At 38.9% G+C, this 10051-nt stretch overlaps 2 protein-coding genes across 2 annotated transcripts; one reads left to right on the top strand and one right to left on the bottom strand.

Annotated features, from left to right (window-relative positions):
- Positions 1-1396: 1396 nt before the first annotated feature.
- mrpl32 (mitochondrial ribosomal protein L32) lies at positions 1397-3897 on the bottom strand. Its single transcript, XM_042490476.2, has 3 exons — positions 3684-3897; positions 2808-2998; positions 1397-2065 (listed from the first exon to the last, which is right to left on the bottom strand). Exons 1-3 carry the CDS (start codon positions 3784-3786, stop codon positions 1814-1816), a joined length of 546 nt encoding a protein of 181 aa, XP_042346410.1. The 5' UTR covers positions 3787-3897; the 3' UTR covers positions 1397-1813.
- A 950-nt stretch (positions 3898-4847) lies between these two features.
- Positions 4848-9874, top strand: psma2a (proteasome 20S subunit alpha 2a). Its single transcript, XM_042489835.2, has 8 exons — positions 4848-4996; positions 5560-5636; positions 6237-6369; positions 7326-7448; positions 7573-7654; positions 8034-8107; positions 8836-8893; positions 8982-9874. The coding sequence occupies exons 1-8, from the start codon at positions 4956-4958 to the stop codon at positions 9096-9098; spliced, it is 705 nt and encodes a 234-aa protein (XP_042345769.1). The 5' UTR covers positions 4848-4955; the 3' UTR covers positions 9099-9874.
- The last annotated feature ends 177 nt before the right edge of the window (positions 9875-10051 follow it).

The raw sequence follows: 10051 nt of genomic DNA, 5'->3' as shown, positions 1-10051 counted from the left end.
CTGAGATTTGATCAGTGCCATTAAAAAAAAAATCACTAGAAATGACTCGTCCGCTTGAATGACGTGGATCCAGGGATCATCCAATCAGGTCAAATAAAATATCCACCAACTCCTCAGATGTCTCTCACATAGACCACATGTCACAGGAAGGAGACAGCTGAGAGCAATAAGATCACTCACTTGACAGTCATAATCCAACTCATTAATCCAAAACTAGGCCAGTTCCAAAATCATATCACAAACTGCAAAAATGAATGTTTGTAACTGACCGATTTTTTAGAAAGTTCTCTGGCACCATCAACACTGTGCAGCTGATGTGTGAATGGTTTATTCTCATGAGCTGGTAGCTTTTAATGCAGTGTGCAGATCTCCTGATCTCTCTTCTGTATCTCATTATTCCACACTCTTTGTGAAGGTGTGATAATAGGATAGACTGCTGGACAGCAAGATTTCAACAGATGTGTTGCCAGCATATTTTTATTTCAGTTATAATGGGTGGATGTGATTATTTTTTTGATGCAGGTGAAAGTCTTTGCTGGACTCGTGTATGTGTAACCACTTACAGTGTGATGTGATTCTACAGTACAGTTCTGACCTTGTTTTTGTTAGTTCACCGCTCTAAAGCTCCTTGAAGATGTGAATATTAAATGATTGTGACAGCGATGACAGATATCACTTTGAACCCTGATTACTGGCACTCTCCACTTTAATCAAAGCGTAACGGTGAAACTGAATCAGTGTATGATGGTGTGACTGAGGCACTGGAAGGTATGCTGGACTCATCCCAGCAAAAACAGTCTGTTCCTGCAACACAAGAGCCAGTATTACGTGATCTCAGTTTGATGCTGAATCCTGACTAATAGACGTTGCTGTGGCAACATGAAGGTACAACCATAAACAAAACCAGGCATCTATTCAAGTTCAGAGGTGGCAATTAGTTTTCCATCATGAGTAGGCAATCCTTCATTTAATGAAGAATGATAATATTAAATAAGAGCAGGAATATTGTTGCGACACAAAATACAGTCATCATTTGTTACGTATGAACTGCACAGATTTGACATCTTATGAGATTCCATGTGGTTTCTCCATATTTGACAAAGACAAAACCACGTGTCACTTAGAAACAGGTTAGTGGCCATTTTTCATTCATTTTAAAGGTCCAGTGAGTAGGCTTTAGGGGCAACTATCTGCAGTATGGACTGTAGTATTAGTAACTTTGTTTGTTATCACCTAAACCTTGATTTCAGGTTATAGAGGACACTCTTCAACACCATTTATTATGTCCACATTTCATATAAATGATCTTGTGGTTTCTTTCTTTGCTTATTTAACTAAGCAAATGTACACTGCATGGCTTCATTTATTTTGTAATGAAAAAGGTACTTTCATCAGATTTTTTTTTTCAAATGATAAATTTATTCTCAAAAATTCAAATATACAGTAAGTGTATGTCTGTCAAACGTATGACAACAGTTGAAACAATGACAAAAAATTATATCTGATACCCAAAACTTGAATGACTTTGTGGCCCTAAACACACACATTGCTGATACAGTTCAGTATGTTCACAGCTGTAAGTGACTGTGGCCGATGTGCCGGCATTTATCACGTCTCCTGGTGTCACTGCTGATCAAACAATCACTTTATGGAAGTTAGTTATGAAAACAAAACTGATCAATCAGCCACCTGCTTTTACTGAATAACAGACTGAACAAAATATGCTGTTTACTGCATCATATGAAGCATCAGTGTGCGTCTGACCGGTGTTAAACTCAAAGTGTGTACCACACTCTGCATTAATATCTCAGCATCACTGACTGAACCAGGCCGGCCTCTTCCGGGGACGCTCCACAATCCTCTTGTCTTTGTCCTGCTCACTCGGTGTCTCACCCTCATACAGGATGACAGTCTCCACAGTCGGGGCCCTCAGCGGGCCGCCTTCCATCGCTTGTATCTGACTACGAATCCGAGCCGTCTCCTTGGCCACCTTGGCGTAACAGAAGCCACACATGATGTGTTTCTGCTTCAAGTGGCCACACTCTAGACACGGCTCGATGTTGTTCTGAGAGAGAGAGACACACAGATGGAGAAACTGTGAGTCAAACTTAATTATTTCTGATATATCTTTGGCATTATGTGTTACACAACGTACACTGCAAATGTATGTGTGATCAACTTATAATGAGCGGATCAACCGATAATATCTGCACACCTCTACTGGAGATGTTCACATTAACATCTTGGTTTTGTTGCAAGAACTTAAAATGACAGGTCAGATATTGATATAAAATGACATTAATCAGGCTGGTGCACTGAGAAATAAAGAATCAGTTTTACAGAATTTAAAATGTGCAGTCTCTTCAGAGATTTTAAGAGGTTTGTGCCTCTGGTTATGAACAGTTATTTCCCTGAATGCTGACACACACTTCTTGTGTGCTGATTGTGACTGATTACATATATACTGAAACCATTTTACTATTGATCTGAGTGGTGATATGTACTCATTAAGTTAATAATGTGCAATATTAAATTAATCATTCCCTGTATTGCATATGAACTGAATAACACTGAGGTTTGCAACAGTCACACTAAATAACAGGGAATCCTGTTAAATTTGGTGACTGTAATTTTTCTATTTATCTATTGTCACAAATCAAATGCTGTTGATCTCAAATGTACAGCGGAGAGTTACAGCTGAGTTCAGTACAGACGGGAGGGAAATAAGACAATGTTTTGTAACTATTGGATTTTGGGGTGAAATGACCGCAAAAAAAATTACACTGAATTAAAGATCCAAAGAGTACCTTCACTCTCAGGAGTTTGTTTTCAGCTCTCCTCCTGGTGCGGTTGATCTCTATGGTGCGCCTCTTCTTGGGTGCTGCCATCCACAGGATGCTGTCCAGGAGGCCAGCAGGCTGCTCGGGGCTCTGCTGCTGCTCCTCCTCCCTGCGGAGCTGAGGCAAGAGGCTGGGGCCATTTACTGCCAGAGCTGGACCTGCACACAAACACTGTTATAGAACCTGGTGTAGTGCATTTTTTAACTCAAAATAAAACTTCTCAGAGGTCTCATCCACAGAAATATAAAGATCCAAAGACCTGAGTTGGTTTGCAAAGCAACTGAAGCATTCAACATTGGACAGCTATTGATATGACTTCTGTAGGGGCCGGACTTTTTTCATACACCAGTCAAAACAGACACTGCATCCACCTTTCCTGATTTTTAATAAATCTCTAAAATCATCTGATCGGGGTACCATTAATGCATGTTTGTTTGATAAACAGAACTTAAAATGTCCTTGATCCAGGATGCAGCCAGGGTAACACAACCTGTTCCAGTCAACCTAAAATGTGTCATTAATGTAGCCGAATCTTATACAAGTTAAGACAAATAAAATATAGAATAGCATGTAGTATATGTGACAATATGCAGTCAATGATGACATAACTTTAAATATTAATATACTGCAACCTGAGTCAATCAGTTCAGCTTAACCACAATGTAGAGATGTGGTGGTCCAAGTTAGCAAGTTTAAAGATTAGATTAATTCAAATTATATAAAAGAAAAACAGAGAAATACAATGTGTGCGTGTGTGTGTGTGTGTGTGTGTGTGTGTGTGTGTGTGTGTGTGTGTGTGTTAGCAGGGGTTAGCCGCCTGTTAGCTGCCGTCAGTAAACTCACCCAGCTGTCTGTCTATCGTCAGTCCGGCCGCCTGCAGGAGTCTCCTCTCAATGTGTAACAGCGAGCATCTGAGGCTCTGCACTAAAGCCGCTAAATTCATCATGTTTGTTGTCAGCACGTTTCTTTTTCAACCAACATGTCAAAGAAGCTCACGGTCACCGAGGTTTAGCACGTCATCACACAGCGACAGCTCACGATACTTCTTCTTCTGTTTAATTTCCGGCAGGCGGGATGAAAGAAGCTGTCTTACTGCCATCTGGCGGCCAAAAATAATGTGTAGGGCCTAAAGTAGCGTGTGTAAACACGCCTTAACATGATGCATACAATACTAAGCTAATAAAATAATAACTTTTGACAGATTCATACATTTATACATCGTGGATTCATGGGCATCACCAATGCTGTGTATTGACAATGAAATGTTTGCTTTGGTTTTTCTTTTAGGAACAGGCCTATTTATCTTTGCTAATAATATGATTAACGTGTTAACGTGTGATCTATTTCCATTAAAAAAATAAATAAATAAATCAAACATTGATTTGGTTGCCCCTCTGCATTAACTCTAACTAGGGGTCAAGACTCATGGTTGAAAGTAATTCAACAAAACTGTGACTAAGCTGAGTCTCTTCTTTATGAGCTCTCATACATCTCTTCGTCATCGTCTCTTATTAGTTACAGTTCCAAGGCTAGTATTTAAAATATATTGCATATAATACTGTGGCATTCATCTGGAATATATTGAACTCATAATTATTTAATTTAGATTTTACTTTTTTGGATGCAGGAGATAGTATTTTAATAAATCCATGTTTTGGTAGGGAGGCTATTTAATTTTTTGTATTCTTTCATTTCATAAGATGATAAAGTTGATAGGAGACATAAAAAACACCCACAATAATTATTAATTCCTGTCTTAATGTGCCACCAGATTAATGTCATTCTCTTACATTGGTTCAATATAACTGTTATGTGGACTCATTTATCCCTAAGAGTTAAAAAATATTCCCCTCTGTGTGTGGCGTTTAACTATTTTATTATGTTCTTTAAGAAAAGATTCTGTGTAATTTCAGTTTCAAAAGACAGAAACGAGAGAGGTTTTACTTTTTTGCTGATTTATTTCGAGTTTGGGCCGTCGGTGTATTTAGTAGACAGGCTGTAAGATTGTCTGTACAGCAGAGTTCATGTGTAATCGCAGTCAGTAGGTGGCGGTACACACCTGACAGGTTGATGTGCAGCTCTCCGGTCAACACAGAGTAGAAGAAGAAGAACAAGATGGCGGAACGAGGCTACAGTTTTTCCCTCACCACATTCAGGTAAACTTTGTCAAAATTGCCATGAATTAATAAAACAGCATGTAAACTTTCAGGTTGTAAACGTTTTTGTCGAGCAACAGTTTGATCAAGTGTATGCTCGGTGTTTAATTTTAAAATGAAAAGAAGGTTTTGGGGGTCGCTGTAGTTGCTGCACTGTCATCGCCGGGTACTGTAATGAATCGGCTAGCAGTTAGCATGCCGGCTAACGTGTTTTAAACTGAAACAGACAAGTGGCACATTTCTTCCGATGTCATAACTAAAACCTCGCCGCGTAGTTTTGTTTGTGGGCGTTTTGCTAAATAGTCCCAAGCAAGTAAGTTTTTAATGCTAACTATAACCTTGTAGAAACTAGCTTAGCTAGCCAAATTAGCTCAGATGAGTCGGTTGTTTTAGCTTTTCCTTTCACTTTCGTCTTTGTTAATCGCGATACACTAAACACTCTAAAGAAGATTGCAGTTAAAAGTAAACTAGTAATAAAACTATAGTGGTTGTTGTGTGCAATGTAGTTGACTCTCCTCCACCTAACAGCATAGTAAAGCAGCATCATGTGTGTTTTCCTGCAGCCCGTCGGGTAAACTGGTCCAGATTGAATATGCGCTGGCAGCTGTAGCAGCCGGAGCACCCTCAGTTGGCATCAAAGGTATGGAGTCCGAAATGTGTGAAGCATTTTTAACATGGGCTTTTTAACATTATTGTATTATCAATCAAAGTTGAATGAGATGTTTTGAATTCAAAAGCTTTGGGAAAAAGTGAACCAGAGTGTGTCTGATTATTATCAGAAGATGCAACAAGACTCTCTCCTTGGAAAGGTGCACAGTGCTAAATGGCATTCAGTGCTGAAGGGTAAAGTAACAGGAATAAAAAAAAAGTACGGATTTCTTCTCACTCACGGTGTTGTCTCCAGACTCTCATGTGGAAAAACTGCACGTGCAGAGGGCAGTGTGACTTAAGGTTAAATGTTGCAGTGGAGCTCAATTAGGATTCTCAAACTAAACAAAAAAATGACTGTGTAAATATGATACAGCACTAAAAATCAAATATGTTATATTGCACATACTCTCGAAGGATGCTGATGTCTGTTAGGTTGCTTAGGTTACAAATAGCACATCATGCTATTAGGTAAAATACTGCAGATAAAAAAAGCAAAATTACCTCATGGATCTGAAGCTGGTTAGAAAAAAATAATATTCATTTATGGTTTGTTTAGATGCAAATTGTGATATTTGTCTTTCATTTTCAGCTTCCAATGGAGTTGTCCTGGCAACAGAGAAGAAACAAAAGTCCATCCTGTATGATGAGCAGAGCGTCCACAAAGTGGAGCCCATCACCAAACACATAGGCATGGTCTACAGCGGCATGGGGCCTGACTACAGGTGGAGATTCTTTGTTTGTTAGAAAAACAGAATATCAGCAGCTTCGATTTCTTAACCAACATTATACAAGTATCTTTCTGTGTGATGTCCAACAGCTTTTAAATGTAATACAGGATGACAAATGTAGCGATGGGTGTGCATTTAGATAAGCAGCTAAAACAAAAGCCAGTGTAATTTTTGAAAGATTTTGTGTGTTTTTATTTTTTAACAGCATACCACAAAGTTATTAGATTGACAAGCTGTTATCAGGAGATGTTAGAATCACCTGAGGAAAATGTAATATAGATATAATGGAGTAAATATCTTGATGGAGGCTAGTTTGTGCTAATGAGAGCCTGAAGTGTTTCTTATGGGATTTGTCTTGGGTGATTTTTTTCATCCTCAGTGTTGGTGAGTTAAGAGTAACGGTAGTGCTATGTCTTGTACACGTACAAACACAAGATGTTTGTGAGTTTCTCTCTTTAATTTGTGAGTAGGGAGCACACCTATATTTGGGCTGGGTTACGCTGAGAAAATCCCATACCACAATATTTTTTGCTAAATACCTCAGTATCTGTTATGCAACAACATTGTGGGGTTGACTCTTGGTGCTTTGGCAAAATATTTACACTGAGACATTCTTGATAAATAACCATCAGCAATGTGGATATAATAGATAAGTGGTTAAAGGCAAATAATATAACAGCTACAACAATGTAAGAAGTTCTGAAAAAAAATATAATTTTACTGTAATGCAGCTTTTAAAGCTGGGAAAAGACAACACATACGGTATTACAGTATCCAAAATCTAAAGAAAATATCTTGTCTCATGTCACAATATTGGTATATTGCCAATTCTTTGTCTATATCTAGAGTGCACAAGAATAAAAGGCATCATTCAGGACTTAGTTTCCAAAAGACATCATTACTGAACCTCATTTGCACAGATGAATTAATGAGATGTTTCGTCTTTGCAGGGTTTTAGTGCGACGAGCCCGGAAATTGGCGCAACAGTACTTCCTGGTTTACCAGGAGCCAATCCCCACAGGCCAGCTCGTCCAGAGAGTGGCCTCTGTAATGCAGGAGTACACACAGTCTGGGTGGGTATAAACAATATGCAGTAATACACAAACACTTCTTACAGACATGTTGCCTTTATACTTCAGAGATAAGATTTGTTCAGTGGGAGTTTCAGGATTTAATGTGTTGTGTTTTTTCCTCCAGTGGAGTGCGTCCGTTTGGCGTGTCATTGCTGATAGCTGGATGGGATGAAGACCACCCCTACCTGTTCCAGTCAGACCCCTCTGTATGTTGTATTAATAACTTTCATATTTATTAATGAAAAATATTTGTCTTATTGTGCTCGTTCAGCTTGAAGATTAGATATTATTTTCGGACAAACCTTGCTTTGCTGTAATAACAGTACCACTCATTAATTCCCTGACACAAACTTTCTGATAATTTTCTGAGAGTCAGGGTGAAACGCTCTTGATCTTATCAAACATCTGTTACAGTGATACGCTTTCTTAAAGTGTTGGACTTTGTTGCACATCTTGTCTGTCTCGAGTGTTGTCAGCACAGGTCTCTCTCAGTCTACAGTGGTTCCACTTTACAGATTTTGTTTTATGCTTTGTCAGAAGCATAACTTCTTTCAGGATCTTTATTCTTCTGTCTCTCTCTGGCAGGGTGCATATTTCGCATGGAAAGCCACAGCCATGGGAAAGAACTACGTTAATGGAAAAACATTCCTTGAAAAAAGGTAACACTTCACAATTAAAAGCATTTTTTTTGTTTAATGAGCAGAATAAAAGTGTTACGGACAGCAGAAGTATAGATGTGGGTTGGTTTTGGTAGTTGTGTTTGGCTCTTATGACTCTTATGCTTATGATGTCTATCTCATTAACCAATGAGTAAGAGTGTTTGTTGTGGTATAGTTTGTAGACAATGATGCCTTTAAATAAGTGAAGGTTTTATTTTTTAGCAAAGTCAGAAATGGGTGCAAATGACAATCTTTTATTACTTTTAAAACAATTAAGAAAACAAAAACGTTGTTGGTGCAGCTAGAATTGAAGCCTGAGTTTGATCTATAAACAAGCCTGTTTTACTACTAATTGAAGTTATTTGTGGTTGGCACACAGGAAACGTGAGCCAGGATGCTATTTGTTAGACTAAAATTATGGGAAAGCATGAATAATTTGAGTGAGTTTTGCATGAGGCCCAGGGTGTAGATCCTGATGCCCATGATTCCTATTCCCATTAACTGACCTAAATGGAGTAAATCTGGTATCATTATGGCTCATTTGACCATATTAGCACAAATGACTTGTAATTAAACATGGCAAACGTAAGCTCTGGAACATTTTTCAAGAACAGAAATTATACAATACAGCATGAATATGCACAGATGCGGTATTTCATACGGTGGGCTTTAACTACTCTGCACACTTCACAGATTGCTAGATGACCACTTTGTTTTTTGTTCTCTAGGTATAACAATGATCTGGAGTTGGAAGATGCCATCCACACAGCCATCTTGACATTGAAGGTATGATGTTTCTTAAAAAACCTCCTCAGCTTTGCTGTCTATCTCTTTTATTATCAGATATTTACTCTCTTCTGTCTTTGTGTTTCAGGAGAGTTTTGAGGGTCAGATGACAGAGGAGAACATTGAGGTTGGGATCTGCAATGAGGCCGGCTTCAAAAGACTCACCCCAGCGGAGGTGAAAGACTACCTGGCAGCCATTGCGTGAACACACCCTCCCTGATGACAGGGCTCTCTGGCCACATTTCAAGACATAACAGCACAGTAGCCAACAGCCTCATGACACATTATTGTAAACCACAGTTATTCGAGATCATTAATGTGAGCCATCAGGATCAGACAGCCTGTTTGGAAATTATGCCCGGACCTATTTACTGAAAGCGACAGCCTGTGTGTGTGCAGCTGATGTGGCTGCCATTCAAAACTTCCATCAACGAATTGGCTTTGTTGTGAAACACATCCCCTGGTTCTGTGTAATGTGGCATTTGGCTGCTGTGCATATGAAAAGGAATGTGGGTTCTGATGAGTGAAATCTCAAGTCTTCCATTGAATCCTTCAATATCCTTGTTTCTCATAATTTGCAAATGCAGTGCTATCGGTTAGCAAATTAGGCACAGTTGCTTTTATGCTTTTACTCAGAATGTCATAGTCACAAATGGCCTCTGGTTGAACAAAAGGAAAAAAAAGCTAATTACGTGATGAGGTATGAAACGCAAGAAAGAGATTTGGTCATTCATCCTGGAAAAAAAAGTTTCCTCTATATTCTTCTGACTGCACTTCATTCATTCGTACCCATCAAACACTAGGAATGAGGATCAGCAAAAGGGAGGATGCAATGGGAGTTTTGATATTTTACGGTTAGGTTCTGGTTGCCTGTACAGCAGTTTTACACAATGTACTTTTTTTCAGGCTAGAAACAATTCTAGAGTTTGTATTTTCTCTTCTGGTATCTGTCACTTATTCAAATAAAAGATGATGAGATGATCTCGACTCTGGTGTTTTGAATTAAACGGCTTTTTCCCCCGGAAATTCCAATTTGATGCAACTTTATTAAATGTGTCAAATGCGAATATGCTCTCAATACATGGCTTGTGTACATAATGAGCGCGCGCTACTACACTGTTTGGAGGAGAGCGCGCTCTAACATCAACCGGTACTTCT

The sequence above is a fragment of the Plectropomus leopardus genome, chromosome 11 (genome assembly GCF_026936395.1).
Source record: "Plectropomus leopardus strain MGB_pleo_1.0 chromosome 11, ASM2693639v1, whole genome shotgun sequence".
In the NCBI taxonomy this organism is placed as follows: domain Eukaryota; kingdom Metazoa; phylum Chordata; class Actinopteri; order Perciformes; family Serranidae; genus Plectropomus; species Plectropomus leopardus.
This window is presented reverse-complemented; position numbering and strand designations above follow the sequence as displayed.

What these genes read in the sequence shown, in the direction of transcription:
- psma2a (XM_042489835.2), top strand. Translation starts at nt 4,956, where the DNA reads ATGGCGGAACGAGGCTACAGTTTTTCCCTCACCACATTCAG. An exon ending in TTTTCCCTCACCACATTCAG is followed by an intron (nt 4,997 to 5,559) that starts GTAAACTTTGTC and finishes GTTTTCCTGCAG; the next exon opens with CCCGTCGGGTAAACTGGTCC. An exon ending in CAGCCATCTTGACATTGAAG is followed by an intron (nt 8,894 to 8,981) that starts GTATGATGTTTC and finishes TTTGTGTTTCAG; the next exon opens with GAGAGTTTTGAGGGTCAGAT.
- mrpl32 (XM_042490476.2), bottom strand. Translation starts at nt 3,786, where the DNA reads ATGATGAATTTAGCGGCTTTAGTGCAGAGCCTCAGATGCTCGCTGTTA. An exon ending in GACGATAGACAGACAGCTGG is followed by an intron (nt 2,999 to 3,683) that starts GTGAGTTTACTG and finishes GTTTGTGTGCAG; the next exon opens with GTCCAGCTCTGGCAGTAAAT. An exon ending in ACAAACTCCTGAGAGTGAAG is followed by an intron (nt 2,066 to 2,807) that starts GTACTCTTTGGA and finishes TCTCTCTCTCAG; the next exon opens with AACAACATCGAGCCGTGTCT.